The 15,915-nt window shown below is 35.5% G+C and overlaps 1 protein-coding gene and 1 pseudogene across 1 annotated transcript in view; both read right to left on the bottom strand.

Moving 5' to 3' along the window:
* Positions 1 to 3,726: 3,726 nt before the first annotated feature.
* On the bottom strand, positions 3,727 to 4,829 carry LOC102732518 (COP9 signalosome complex subunit 5 pseudogene; annotated as a pseudogene).
* Positions 4,830 to 13,492: 8,663 nt separating this feature from the next.
* ANXA10 (annexin A10) overlaps positions 13,493 to 15,915 on the bottom strand; it is a 105,400-nt gene continuing 102,977 nt past the window's right edge. The window contains exon 12 of the mRNA XM_081812920.1: positions 13,493 to 13,988. Coding sequence (XP_081669046.1) covers positions 13,920 to 13,988 — 69 coding nt within the window. The 3' untranslated portion in view covers positions 13,493 to 13,919. The remainder of the gene's footprint in view (positions 13,989 to 15,915) is intronic.

Here is a 15,915-nt window from a genome sequence, read left to right on the forward strand (position 1 = left end):
TCTGCCTTATGATCTCTCATTCTGTCACTGCCCCGCTGTTGCCCCCAAACCGGTGGCAACAATGGGTCAGCATGGTTGGGTTTCCTGGTCAGGGAACCAAAAGTTACAGAACCTGGACTGGATTGCCCGACGGAAGAACCAAACGGCACTCGGAGATCTTGAATAGGAGGTTTATTTAACGCTGGTGAGCTCAGAGGAGAGTGATCTCCAAAGGTCTGAGCCCCGAGCACAAACAAAGGGGGTAATTTATACACTTCTACATACTGGGCACTCTTGGTGTGTGCGTGAAGTGGGGCAGGGAGAGGAACCCGGATTGGCCATGCGTGGGAAGCAGAGCAGAGAGAGAAGAACCCAGAAGAACCCCGGGACAGGTGCTGGGACTCCCTCATTGGTTCGGTCGGCCATTTTAGGACACAGATTTTTCCTTGTCATTGGGAGAACTAACATTGCAGACTGGATTTTCTGGATTGATCCAACATAATCACAAGGGTCCTTGTAAGTGAAGGAGAGGGGCAGGAGAGTCAGAGAGACGTGATATGAGAGAGATTTAACTGATCCTTGCCTGCTTTGAATGTGGAAGGGCTCAAGGACTGTGAGCAAAGGACTGTGCAGCAGCCTGTAGAAGCTGGGAAAGGCAAGGAAGGAACCAACACAGCTCTGACTACACTTTGGTCCAGAACTTTCATAACCAACTTAGGTTGTGTTAAGCCAAAAGTTTGTGGTAATTTGTTACATCAGCATTAGGAAACTAATACAGCTTCTGAGAAAGGGGACAAGTACATAAAAAAGAATGACAAATAATAAGCGATATTTTTTCTTAAGTTTCTGTTAATTGAGGTAAAATTCATATAACATACAATTAATCATTTTAAAGTATATAGTCCTGTGGGCATTTGGTATGGTAAAAATGTTGTGTGACCACCACTTCTATCTAATTAAAACAAATACAATCAGACAATTAGGTTTTCTTTTTTTTAGTTTTTCTTTTAATTCCAGCTGGTTAACAGGATCAGATGATTGTAACTGTTAAATAGAAACTATTTAGAGTTTCTATTAATAAATCCAAGTCATGCATTTAATTTTGGGGGCTTAAGGGTCAACCATTAAACCCTTGTGTTTTTCCTCTAAAGTTGGGATTAACAGAACAATTAATGTGGAAGTGATATGGATGAAACTGAATTAGCATGAGTCGCATTCTCAGTCAAATGTGGTTTATAAAATATAGTCCCAAGTGAAACTGCAATTACCTGTCCCCTAAATAAAACAGCAATATCCCCCTCCTTAGATTCTGTCTTCTACGTTACTACATAATACTACATTATGTATTTCCCTACATAATAGGGAAAATACAAAGGTGTATCTTCTTAGTAGGAGGGGGGTCTGAAATAGAGAGAAAGACAAAGAGAAAGGGACAGACAGAAAGACTGGCAGAGGAAGACACAAAGAAGTCTGTGTAGGAAAGGCAGAGCCACATAAGGAGAGAGAAACAAAGAGATATAGAGACAGACAATCGGAGAAAGAAGTAGGGAGAGATAAAGAAATGAGACACAGTGGGATGCCTGGGTGGCTCCGTTGGTTAAGCTTCTGCCTTTTGCTCAGGTCATGGATCCCAGGGTCCTGGGATCAAGTCCTTCATGTGGCTCCTTGCTCAGCACAGAGCCTGCTTCTCCCTCTGCCTGCCACTCCCCCTGCTTGTGCCTTCCCCACTCTGACAAATAAATAAATAAAATATTAAAAAAAAAAGAAATGAGACACAAACACAGAAAGACAGAGATGGACAGAAATAGAAATAGAGAGGAACATATGGGCAAAAAAGACAGACGGAGTGAGACAGACATAGAGATTAACAGAAAAAGATAAAGAGAATGAGACAGAAAAAAGAGAGACACAGTACAAAGGAGAGGAGTAAAGAGGAACAACCATGACCAAGAGGCAGAGAGGGCAACAGAAGAGAGGTGGCAGGTCATTCAAAGAGAAACAATGAAACACACAGAGCCAAGTGTGTTATTGTCAGAGAAAGAAGTCAGAGAAGAGAAAGGAAGGAGGAACTGGAGGGAGGAAGAGCGGGGGAAGACATAGAGAAGGATTTGAGTCAAAAGACAATAGCTTCTTCTCCCAAACTCACCACTCAGGCCTGGGGTGACAGGAGTGAGTTTGACAAGGGCTAGAAATATTCCTCTATTGTTTTTGCCTCCTGGTGACTAGCAGGAATTTCTTCCTTTCTGTTACAATATGAGACTTAACATAAGAAAGTGGGTGATGATGTCAGTTTTAACTCTATTATGAGAAAAGTTGCAGTTTTTGTAGCTTCATAGCATCTTGAGAAGAATTAGCTGACAATGAATCATATTTTAGAGGACAAGTGGAGGGTGCTGGTTCTTGACCTGAGATCCTGAGATCCACTAGTGTCCAATGAAACATGTTTCTTATATTACAAATGGTGTCTATCTAATTTCTGAGTGGATAGACATGGAATTATCCAACTGGACCAACTGATGACTATAAATAATAATGCCACTAGCATTTGCCAGAATGAGTTTAGTGTAGGGAAAAAAGTTTTCTCAGCGATAATCCAGAAATATAATTCTTAAATTTTCATCTTAATTATTTTCCTTTTTTTGAAAAAAAGTCAATAATTCACCTAGTAATAGTGGCATAAAAAAGTATAACTTGTTTTAAATAATATGTGTTTAATAGAACTGTTTTAAATTCATTTATTTGATTTTCTAATTAATTTCTTATTAGACTTTTTAGGTAAAGAATGTAAAGACTCTGAACTCGTTTCTCATTTGCTGCTGGGACTGAAAATAGAATGATTGTCTTCCCATTTGTTTGCCTGTCCAATATAACTGATCAAGATTTATTTGATATGCATGTGATAAATGATGTATATGAATTTTGGTGTGTAACTTTATTTTATCCTGTTTATTCATTTAAGGGAAATAATTTTTATGTCATTGTAATATTAGCAAAGTGTCTAGTAAAACAAAGCCATCTTACTCTTATTCCAGAATAGTAGTACTTTGTACTGAAGTGGAAAAAAAAATTTTTTTTTAAACTACTTGAGTAGGGGCGCCTGGGTGGCTCAGTTGGTTAAGCGACTGCCTTCGGCTCAGGTCATGATCCTGGAGTCCCTGGATCGAGTCCCGCATGGGGCTTCCTGCTCGGCAGGGGGTCTGCTTCGTCCTCTGACCCTATCCCCTCTCAGGTGTTCTCTCTCTCTCATTCTTTCTCTCTCAAATAAATAAAATCTTTAAAAAAAATTAAAAAATAAACTACTTGAGTAGTTTTAGAATAAAAATAATTGATATAGGGACACCTGGGTGGCTCAATTGGTTAAGCATCTGCCTTCAGCTCAGGTCATGATCCCAGGGTCCTAGGATTGATTCCCATGTCGGGTTCTCTGCTCAGTGGGGAGCCTGCTTCTCCCTCTGCTGCCGCTCCACCAGCTTGTGCTCTCTCTTTCTCTGTCAAATAAATAGATAAAATCTTTAAAAAAAAGGAATTGATATAGATAAAGAAAAGAATGTTAGTTTCTCAATTAATCATCATGTATGAATTATGTCTTACTATGTGAATCACTGTACCGTAAGCCCTTGCCTCTCCAGGTGTGAACCAAAGACCAACAACGTCAGTGTCCCCTGCTAGAAATGATGAATCTTGGAAGCCACCTCAAACCTATTGAGTCCAAAATACACAAACGTTTGAGAAGCCCTGCTATAAGTCTTTTTTTTTTTTCCATTTTAAAGAGTTTTATTACACGATGTTAATATTCAGGACACTTCAGAGCACCTTATACTTCTAATCAGATATTTGGTAACTGATTTTAAAGTGTTACTTGAGTATTTTTCTCATACTGGCTTTCAGTCAAAAATACTACTTAGTGATTGTTTAAGAGATGTTAATTTGATTAAACAGTTTATCCTTAATAACCTGAGACATCAATCCATGGATAGCTTCTGTGGTAGTTTTATAGCTGTCTCTTGTAGCTTTGGCAAGTTTGTCTTCTGACTTTCTGTCATGTGTTTCTAAACCCAACATGAAACTCCCTTGTCCCAGCTGGGCTTCTGACTGTTCTAATTTTTCAGACAAATCAAAGACCTGACCAGTGGTATAGTCTGCATTAGTAAGCAAACTAGAGGAACTCAGTATATTCAATCAGTATTTATTCCACAAAAGCTCAAGCAATTTGCTGTCCAATGAGGATTTGAAATATGAGACTTCTAAGGCATAATATTATTTGCAATGTACACCAAAGTCTTCTATTTTATTAAGTGGGATAGTCTGGTACTCAGAAGGTCCTTTATCAGGGGGTTTGTAGCCCTTTGGATATGTCCTAACAGCTTCAAGATTCACTTTTCCTTCAGATATTGTTCTTGTTGGGTCAATTACTACTGCTACGAATGGTGCCTGGATCTGCTGATTGAGCATCTGGGTACTAACATTAATACCAGAAAGCCAGCAGCCATAGCCAGGATGGCTGTGATACCAGCCAATTGCATTTTCAAGGCGGCCAACCTGTTTAGCATTTTCTATATACGCAGCCATGTACTCATATGCAGCAGCCTGAGCGTTGACTCGGGGTTCAGTGCCCTCTACAGGCAAAGCAAAACTGTCCATAACGATCATGGTCTCACCATCCACCTTTCCCAGCATTAAGCCCATCACTTCCAAGTTGCCTCCTGATCTGGCATGCATCACCATTTTCAGTAGAGCCAATGCTGAGATTTTGCAGTACTTAAAGTAATGGTGACTCGCTAGGTTCCCGGGTGTGGGCTTCGGACCCTTCCCACCACAGGTGCTAACTCGTACTAGTCTCTCGAGGCAGCCATGACCTGCTATAAGTCTTTTGAGGGCAGTTTGTGTTTGTTTATTTTTATGATCCTTGCACCTAAAAATGGTGTATGGTACAGAGTAGAAACTCAATAAACATATATAAAATACTTTAATTTTTTAAACTAATGTAAGAACCACTTTGTTTACTGCTTGGGATTGGGAACAATGACACAGCCAGCCCTCGCTGGACTCCTGACAGCGTATCCGTAGCACTCTGATAGGAAATAAATTCTAATGACTACTTATATCATTTGCCCAAATCAGACAATTACATCCTGAAAAACAGTTTAAGAAAAAATAGGGGTGTATGGAAAGGGGAAGAACAAGCACTATTACTGTTATGTGTATCTGATACCAATATAAGTTTGTGGGCTCACAAATATTTTTTCAAGAAAAATGGATTAAAAATGCAGTATATTTCTGACGCTATAAAAATAACTATGTAGCTTCAAATTTTGAATAAATTAGAGACACATTTTCTCTGATTTTGAAAATAGTTTTAGTATTTTAAGTACTGGCATTTTTACTGATTTTATTTGGTCATTTAAAGTTTGGAGCATCTTAATATACTGAACATTTGACAATATTTCATTAAAATGTATTGGCTTATTGCTTTAGTTTGCTACATGTAAGCAAAGAAAAATGCTAACCAAGCTAAAATTTCTGCATATCCACAGGCCATATTACAAACAGTTGATGTGAATGTAAACAATGTGTCCACTGAATGCTTACATACTGGACTTCTACAAACATGGTTCCCTGTTAGCACTGATTGAGGTTAATTTTTATGACCTTTTCTATTTTAACATTCTTTATAGACATATTTGCTTAATGTTTAATGTGGTGTGACATTATGACATGAGAATAATTTTAAGATGCAATAATTTTAGAGGTCATTAAGATCCAAATTATTTTAGACTATTTTTAAAATACGATTTACCATTGTTATTATTGTGGTGAAGTTTACATAACATTAAATAAAATAAACCACTCTGAAGAGAATTATTTAACAACATTTGGTACCTTCATAGTTGTGCAACAATTAACTCTATCTAGTTACTAAACATTTTCATTAACCCAAAGGGAAATTTTGTGCCCATTAAGTGGTAACTCCCATTCTCTCATTCATTCCTTCATTCCCGCAACCTCTGGCAACTACCAATCTGTTCTCTGTCTGTATGGATTGACTTACTCTGGATATTTAATATGAATGGAATCACACAATATAGGTAACCTTTTGTGTCTGACTTCTTTCACTATAATATTTCAAGGTTCACACCTGTTATAGCATTAACAGTACTGCACTTCTTTTTATACCTGAATACTATTCTTTTGTATGTTATATACAATTTGCTTACCTAGTTGATGGATATTTGGGTTGTTTCAATATTGGGTTATAGTGAATAGTACTTCTATGAACATACATGTACATATATTTATTTGAGTACCTGCTTTCAATTCCTTGGGTATATGCTTAGGACTAGAATGGCTGGGTCATATAGTAACCATATGTTTAACTTTTTGAGAAATCTCACATCTGTAATTTTCCTTTTTTTAAAAAAATTATAGCCATTCTAGGCGGTATGAAGTGATATATATCTCATTGTGGTTTTGGTTCGCATTTATCTAAAAACTAATGATGTTGAGCACCTTTTCATGTTATTACACAATGTATATATGCTCTTTGGAAAAGTGCCTACTGAAGTCCTTTACCCAATTCTAATTATGTTGTTCTTTTTGTTCTTGATTTGTAGATATTCTTTGTATATTTTAGATATAAACCCTTACCAGATACATGATTTGCAAATATTTTCTCCTATAAGGTATCTTTTCCTTTTCTTGATAATGTTCTTTGGTACACAAAAGTTTTTAATTTTGATGAAGCCCAGTCTATTTTTTCTTTTGTTGTTCATGCTTTTGGTGTTATATCTAAGAATTCATTTACAAATCCAAATTAATGAAGATTTATCCCTATGTTTTCTTTCCTTTTTTTTTTTAATATTTATTTATTTTGAGAGAAAGAGAGAAAGAGAGGGATAGTGGGGGGGGGGAGCGGCAGGTGGGGGAAGAGACAGAGAGGGAGAATCTCAAGCAGATTCCCTGCAGAGTACAAAGCCTGAAACAGGGCTCAATCTCACGACCCTGAGATCATGACCTGAGCTGAAATCAAGAGTTGGACCCTTAACCAACTGAGCCACCCAGACACCCCTCCACCTATGTTTTCTTATAGGAATGTTAAGGTTTAGCTGTCGAATCCATTTGAATAAGTTTTGATATATATCACTGATACATTTTGAATAAATTTTGGTGTATATATATATATATATATATGGCTTTTTAAAAAAATTTATTTATTTATTTGACAGAGAGAGAGAGTTAGCAAGAGCAGGAACACAAGCAGGGGCAGCGGCAGAGGGAGAAGCAGGCTTCCTGCTGAGCAGGGAGCCCAATGCAGGGCTCGATCCCAGGACCCTGGGATCATGACCTGAGCCGAAGGCAGACACTTAACAACTGAGCCACCCAGGCACCCCTATATATGGCTTTTAAACCAGGGAAGTGTCTCTTACAAATTTGTTCTTTGTATTCAATATTGTTTTGGGTATTCAATGTCCTTTGCGGTTCCATTTAATTCAAGGATTGTCTTTTCTACTTCTACAAAAGGGGCTATGGGAATTCTGATAGGGATTGCAATGAATCTATAGATCACTTTGGGTAGCATTGTCATTTTATCAATATTAACTCTCCCAATTCATAAACAAAATGTGTACTTCCATTTTTTAACTCTTCTTTAATTTCTTTCAGCAATGTTGTAGTTTTCAGTGTACAAGTCTTTATTTAGCCTTGGATAAATTTAAGTATTTTTTTTTTTGATGCTATTGTAATGGGATTTTTTTCTTTAATATACTTTTCAGGAAATACCTTGCTTGTGTATAGAAACACAGCTGATTTTTGAGTGTTATTATTGAACTCTACAACTAGAAAATTTATTAGCTCTAATGCTTATTTTGTGGATTCTTCAGGGTTTTCTATATAAGGGATCATGTCATCTGTAAGATGTTTAGCTTTCTCCTTTCCAATTTGGATGCCTTTTTTTTATTCTTCTTACCTAATTGCTCTGGCTAGTACTACCTGTAAAATGTTGAATAGCAATGGTGAAAGTAGACATTCTTGTTTTGTTGCTGATTTTAGGAAAAAGCTTTCAGTCTTTTATCACTATGTTAGCTGTGAGTTCTTCATAAATGTTCTTTCTTGTGTTGAGGAAGTCCTCTTGTTTTCCTAGTATGCTGAGTGTTTTTATCGTGAAAAAGACTTTTTTCCAATGTTATTCTGTATTAACTCAGGTGATCATGTAGCTTTTTTTTTTTTACCTTCATTTATTATGTAGTATATTACATTGATTGATTGTCTTATGTTGAATCACTCATGCATTCTTGGATAAATCCCACTGAGTTATAGTGTATAATCTTTTAAACATGCTGTTGGACTCTTTGCTGGTATTTTGTTGAGGATTTTGCATCTATATTTATAAAGGATATTGGTGTGTACTTTTCTTGTGATGTCTCAGTCTGAATTTAGTATCAGGCAACACAGGGCTCATAGAATAATGAGTTAGGACATATTTATTCCTCTTTTGTTTTTTGGAAGAATTTGAAAAAGATTGGTACTAATTCTTCTTTAAATGTTTAGTAGAATTTGCCAGTGAAGCCAGCTGGTCTGGATTTTTCTCTGTTGGGAGGTTTTTGATAACTGATTCAATTTCTTTACTTATTATAAGTTTTATTAGATTTTCTATTTCGAGTTGGCTTTGATAATTTATGTATTTCTAGGAATTTATCCATTTATCCTGGATTATATAATTTTTCTTGGTGTACTGTTAGTTGTTCATAGTACTCCGTATAATCCTTTGTATATCTGCAGCATCAGTAGTAATGTCCCCATGTTCATTTCTGATTTTATTTATTTACATCTCTTTTATTTTCTCTGTCAATCTAGCTATGTCAATTTTGTTGATTTTTTTCTGAGATCCAAATTTTGTTTTATTGAGCTCTCTATTGTTTTCCTGTTCTCTGTTTTATCACCAACTAATCTTTTTTATGTCCTTCTTTCTGCTAGCTTAGATTTTAGATTACTCTCCTTTTTCTAGTTTTTTAGGGTATAAAATTAGGTTGTTGAGATCTTTCATCCTTTTCAATGAAAAAGGCATTAACTGGTATAAATTTCCTCTGAGCACTGTTTTCTCTGTGTCCCATAAGTTTTGGTATGTTGTGCTTTAATGTCATTTATTTCTGAGTGTTTTCTAATTTTCCTGGGATTTTTTCTCTGACCCATTGTTTGTGTGCTGTTTAATTTCCATATATTTGTCAATTCTCCAATGCCCCTTCTGTTAATGATTTTTAGCTTCACTCCTTTATGGCCTGAAAAGATACTTTCTATGACTTAAGTATTTTTAAATATATTGAAACTTGTTTTGTGGGCTAACATATGGTGTCTTCTGGATAATGTTTGTACATGTTCTGCTGTTGTTGGGTATGTTGTCCATTGGGTCTAGTTGGTTACGGTGTTGTTTAAGTTAGTTATTTCCTTACTGATCTTCTATCTAAACGTTCTATCTATTATTGGAAGTAGGGTATTGAAGTCTTTATTATTTTAGAACTGTCAGTTTCTTCCTTCCATTCTGTTAATGTTTACTTCATATATTTGAGGTTTCTTTTTTGGGGGGTTTATATATTTTTAATTGTTATATCTTCTAGCTGAATTAAACCTTTTATCAATATATAATGTCTTTTTAAAATCTCTTGTAACAGTTTTTTTAAAGATTTATTTATTTATTCCAGAGAGAGAGAGAGTGGGACGGGGGCAAAAAACAGAGGGAGAGGGACAGAGAGAGTCCCAAACAGACTCCCTGCTGAGTGTAGAGCCCAACGTGGGGCTTGATCTCACAATCCTGAGATCATGACCTGAGCCAAAATCAAGAATTGGACGCTTAACTGACTGAGCCACCTAGGCACCCCCTCTTGTAACAGTTTTTGACTTAAAATCTATTCTGTCTGATACTAGTGTAAGCTACTCAGTTCTCTTTTATTTGCTATTCGTATGGAATATGTTTTTCCATCGTTTCACTTTTAACATCTTTGTGTCTTTGGATCTGAAGTGAGTCTCTTACAGTCAGTATATAGTTAAATCATGTTTTTTTTTTTAATCCATTCTGCAATCTTTATCTTTTGATCTATTTACATTTAATTTTATATATAAAATAATTACTGATAATGAAGAACTTACTTTTGTTGTTTTAATATTTGCTTTTTATAAGTTTTATGCCTTTGTCTTGTTTGTTTCTCAGGGATAGTTTCCAGTAATTTCATCTGTTAATGAGTATACTTCTATGTTTTTTCATGCTTCATACATATTTTTGAGAATTGTATGTTTTGAATATTATGATGCAGTAATTCTAGAATTTTTTTTTCTTCTTAACATTTATTTTTGTTTCTAGCTGTTCACTGTAGCTGTAGTTTAGTGACTTTTCTAAACAATTTTTTAATGTCTATATTCTTCATCATGTGTGGTCTCTGAAGTCCTTGTTTCTTTAGCTTGTATTCTGCCACTGTTTTGACAGATTTCTTTGAACACAGGAATGAACAAGAATGAGAGAAGAAGAGGGGGAGAAGGAGGAATTAAGAAAAATATTTCTCCCACATTTTGTAGCTTGGCTTTGTGCTGGGATACCCTTTCAATATTTAGATAATTTACAATTCTGCCTTGCCTTAACTTTCTGCTTGGACTAATCCTAGAGACCAGTCAATTGAAAGCTTAGGATCTTCTCAAGTGTTTTTAGCCATGTGTCCTGCCTTAGGCATGTGCATGGCTTTCTAAATCCCCTTATGTATGGGGAATGTATAGATTTCCCAAATTTTCTTCACAGGTTTTCATTACTTAATTACTTAATTACTGCTTCAACTGTAATCTTTTGCCCTAGAGAGCTGCAAGTGGTTCATTTATCTTATGATTTTTCCTCCTTGAGTGAATTCTGAGTTGGACAAAACAAAGACAAGTGCCTCAACTTGGTCCTTTAAGGAGCTCCCAGACAGAACAGACAGATAAACATATTCTTTGTTAATAAGCCAGATCTGCTCCTTCTAGAACAAGGAACCAGAGGTCCACCTTATTATTCCATTGTTTCATTATTCCATTTAGTGAATTATTTTTGATGCTTCTGTGGAGGGATGGGCCCTTACAGCAACCTACTCTGCCATTTTCAGCGACATCACATATTTGGCACTGTTGTTAACATATGTGAAATGTTTAACTTTGGTGATAATAATATGCTATTATATAAGAACACTGAAAGTCATATTTTCTTAGCTAAATTATTAGCCTTTTTACAAATTTAACCTATTTAGGGCTAAACTGAGCATAGTAAAATACTGAATACAATGGACATAAACACCTCTCTGCAGCCTTTCCATATCTGATTTTATTTTGTCTCTGGAATGGCCAGCAATTCATTGGTAATTTACTTTCCTTTACTGTAGATTGGTAACACACCAAAAGCAAATTTATTCCTTTAACTGTTTTTTTTTTCCTATAGGTTAAATATGGGAGATGTTTTTTAATTTAATCAGAGATATTTCACTTGTTATTCAGTCCATCAGGTGTAGTAAACATTTGAAGATGATATAAACAGCTAAATAACATTAAACACAAATAACAATGATAATAATTTAGACACTTAATTTTTTACAGGACTTCACTAAGTGAATTATGTAATGGTGAAGATGATAATGTTGTATTGACATTTAAATAACTAAGTGAAGCATTCAAGAAAAAACTTTGGAAAAAAAGACATTGACAATGTTGATCTTTACCCAAGCACTGTGATCCTGGAAAATAGAGATGATCAAGAAATTTTTCCACCCATTTGTGTTTCAGAAAATGGCTTATAACATAGAACCATTCTTTCTTATATGACTCAGATAAGACTTGCAGATGACCCCCTGTTACCAATAGCAGTCCTCAACACACCTTTCAAATTCCTGTTCTTTGCCTCATAAATGATTAGTTGAACTGTTTTCCCCTACTGACCAATCTGGACAAAATGCATGCTAACTTGACTAAACTTTGCTCAGGTTTCTTCCTTCACCACAGGTCCCTGGACTTTAATCCACCCTTTTTGCTCCTGCTGAAACTAACTAGAGGCATTTCCAGATCAACTGTCCCAGATCAACTGTCCAATCTCAGATCAATGACTGGCAATGTTAACCAAGACATTCCCAGAAGAATTGTCCAATCATACCACAAATTCATCCCATTCCCCCACACCTGATTCTTCCTAGCCTTGTTTATTCATCCCTATAAATTAAAAATCCTTTTCTGGCTGACCCTTGAGATCCTGTAAACCCACATTCAGAACATTCTCTTTGTTGCAGTAGCCCTTCTTTACCTATTGCAGCCCCTATCCCCACTTATTGCAATAGACTTTTTGAATAAAATCCCTTCTTATATAAGTCCAGATTTGTTTTTGATTTGACAACAGCATGCCTTACCAAAGAAATAAAAGGTATTACCTAGCAAAAGTATAAATTTCACAATTTATTGGACTATTTACACAAAAATGTCCTAGCAAGGAAAATTTTTATTTAAATACCTAAATTCTCAGTAGGAATTCTAATAATTTTCTTGTATTAAAACTCTTATCTTAAAAAAATTATCTGGAAGAATAGCTATGCTAAATATCTCAAATAATTACTACCTTTGACTGAAATGTTAAAGATTTTTTTAAAGATAAAAATTAAAGTCAATTAAAAATGATATGACATCATACATCATAGCAGTAAGTTGAAATCTTGAAAGTGATTTGAGAAGTCTAATTATTCTTAAATGTTTCATGTTGTGTCCAATCACTGTGTTCTAAATGTCCTGAATCATTTCACCTGTAAGAAAACAGGTTCTGAATACAGTTTTCACTTCTCCTGAGACTGGTGAAGACAGATCTACAGGGACTGGGCTACAGGCTATTGAAAAAAAAAAAAAAAACATTCCACGTGGAACAGAGCACTGCTCTCAACTTCACCAGGTCATCTAGATTTATTGCATGTGTCCTCATTTTCCTAGCTTGACTTCATTAACTGCTGCTTCCTGTGATCTTGGGTTTTGTGTTTTCCCTTGCATATATTGGGAGCCCTCTGTTGTGGACTCACCCATCTCTGTGTCTGCCTTTATTCTTGGCTAGTTTGTGGCATCAGTCTAGATTCTCTCCCAAATCTGACCTCAGCATTTTTCCTTTGCTCTTCCTAATTTACTGAATCTCCAGGCCAGGCTTTCTGGATGGTACAAAGCACATAATAACTTCCAAATGGCTTTGATGCTGATGTTAAGAAGGGAAGACAAAAACAATGAGCAATGACTTTTCTGACACTGCATGGACAAATATTGGGTTGGTTAGGCACTCACATTAAAAAAAAATAGCTAGGGATAAACTGCCTTTACCAGAATGGTTGTCAAATACACACAGCCCCACCTCAAACACATGTCTGCACTCACACACAGATCCATACACCCATTTTTACATCCAGGTCTCTTACATATTGAAGCCTGACAAGCATCTATATGGCTGCACTTTGCTGTTTTATATCTTCATTTTCTTTTAAATAAAGGAAGCTTTAGATGTTCACTTTAGCTTTATTGCATTTGTACAAAAATCTTGAAAATTTCTCTAGGGGGTTGGTCACACACCATGTTTTCCTCTTCCCAAGCATGCTAAGGACAGCTGTAAGCAGATTTTCTTGTTGTAGGGAATTGACAATTCACATTTAAATAAAATATATTTCAATGAAATTGTTTTTATTATTCCATTGTTTCATTATTCCATTTAGTAAATTGCTGATTTGAGTGATAAGTACAAATCCAGTCTCACATACTTTTATCAATAGATTTTTTTTTGGCTTAGAATGATTTTAAAGATAGAAGAGAAAATATGATTCTGTCATTTTGATATAATGCATCTAACAAGGCAAACGTATCACAAACTCTGTATTTTGACATGTCTGTAAATTGGAGTGCTGTGTCCTCCACATCCTTCTTTTGACTTAGTAGTCTTCAGCATCCCCGGCACAGATGGCAAGCAGAGCTTTCTCATAATGCCCTGAAGCAAAATTCTGAAACAAACAAACAAACAATGTATTTGAAATAAAATGTCATAGTATTTCTAAAAAGAACCCTGATTCCTCTGAATTATAATGAGAAAGATCCATGGGCCATTAGCGTTTCTGAAATTGTTGACTCTTTTCATCTAAGATTTAATATGTTCTAAGAACTATTCCCAGGGGAAGTTACTGAAAAATAATACCATGGTTATAGTCAATAGAATAGGGTTTATATAAAGTTGATTGAACCCTAATGTGTATTTATGAGAAGAATAACTCACAAGAGAATTAAATCTCCTCCACTTTAAAAGCAGTGTCTTAATATTATTGTTATAAATCAGTTGAGTTTATTGTTATAAATCTGGAGGGCAAATTGACAATATGCCTCCAAAGATTTAAAAATGTTTATTCTTCCTAGTGCAGTAATTCTACTTCAAGAAATATATCCTAAGGAGATAATGATCAATTATTGAAGAGCACAAAAATTTACACTCAAAAATATAGATACCATTATATATAATAGTGAAAAAGTAAAAAGCAGTATTTAATAATGTGGGGTAGTTCATGTATTTTATAACTTATGCAGTGGAATACCATGATTCAATAAAACCATTCCTTTATGTAGTAAAACATACTAATGTTTACATATATTTTTAAAAAGCACCTACAATAACATTTCATTACTGATTGTCTATGGTGGAGAAAAAGGGCAATTTTTATCTTCTTTTTATGGTCTTCTGTAGTTTCTAAGTTTTTCAAAACAATAATAGTAAGAAATAAATGGAATTATAAAACCTATGTTAAAAATCAACTATCATATTAATGTTCTCTCACACAAAGTCATGCAATTACAATTCACTGTTTTAAATCCATATCGTAAAGTTACATTAATTGCATGTAGACTTTGAGGTGGCTTGGTTAATTGCAGTGTATATGTTAGAATTAGTTTATTTATTTAGAAAATGAGCTATGACATGTATTTCTCAATGAGAAATGTTTATTGCCACTAAAAGTTTAGGGTTTTGAAGGTAGGTGCAAGGAGAGTTTTATCAAAACAAAGGAATAAAATTTCTCCTAACTGCTGCAATGCCTCTTTTTAGAAAACACTTTGGCTATGCAAAGGCTTACAGGGTCTTCTGTTTTTTTATGGTCCTTTTGTCCTTAGGTTGTCAAGTTGCTTCTGGATCACTTTTAATAAACTAAAAAGCTATTTTATGCGATTGAAAATTTCAGTGTAAAGCCATGTGAACAGGTAACAGCACTTAGCTATGTGCAAATTATAAGGCAAGATGTATTCTCAGGGCCCTGTGCTTGGTTTAATGCTCTGCTGATGCCATCCCTAAATTCTTTATAAATTTTTGAACGAGAGGTCAAATATTTTAATTTTAGATTGGGTGCCAAAAATTACATATGTAGCTCCAATGCTTTGCTAGGTTTTACCAAAATCCAGAATAAAATTTAGACATATCAGAATGAGTAAGTTGGTTTGTTTACTTCTGAATCATTGCTGCTTTGCCCTTCAAGGGCTAAAGGGATAGGGGTGCATAGAATTTTACATAACTATCAGGGTTAGATCCCTCCAAGTTACCAGTTTATGGGATCCGACCTGCTTCCCTGCGTTCTGCGACAGTACGAGAGCTGAACTGACCTAAGAAGCCCCTTCACGACTAGCGTAGCCTTACTGCCCAACGTTATTTTTCCTGATACTGATCACGCTTCAAAATTTAACTCACGAAGCACAATCACACCATTAGGGGAGGAATGTTTTACATGACTCCATCAACAATTTTTGTTTGAAACACATCAAAGAGAAACAAATTCTGTTACTGAGGTGAAGGGGTTCCCTAACGTAGCCCTCGGTTGACGCACTAAAGGCTGTCTGATGTACCAAAGTACATCACCTTTGTCAGAATAGTTCGCTTTTTAGATTCCAACACGA

The sequence above is a fragment of the Leptonychotes weddellii genome, chromosome 2, assembly GCF_054177405.1.
Source record: "Leptonychotes weddellii isolate Sample4059 chromosome 2, ASM5417740v2, whole genome shotgun sequence".
In the NCBI taxonomy this organism is placed as follows: domain Eukaryota; kingdom Metazoa; phylum Chordata; class Mammalia; order Carnivora; family Phocidae; genus Leptonychotes; species Leptonychotes weddellii.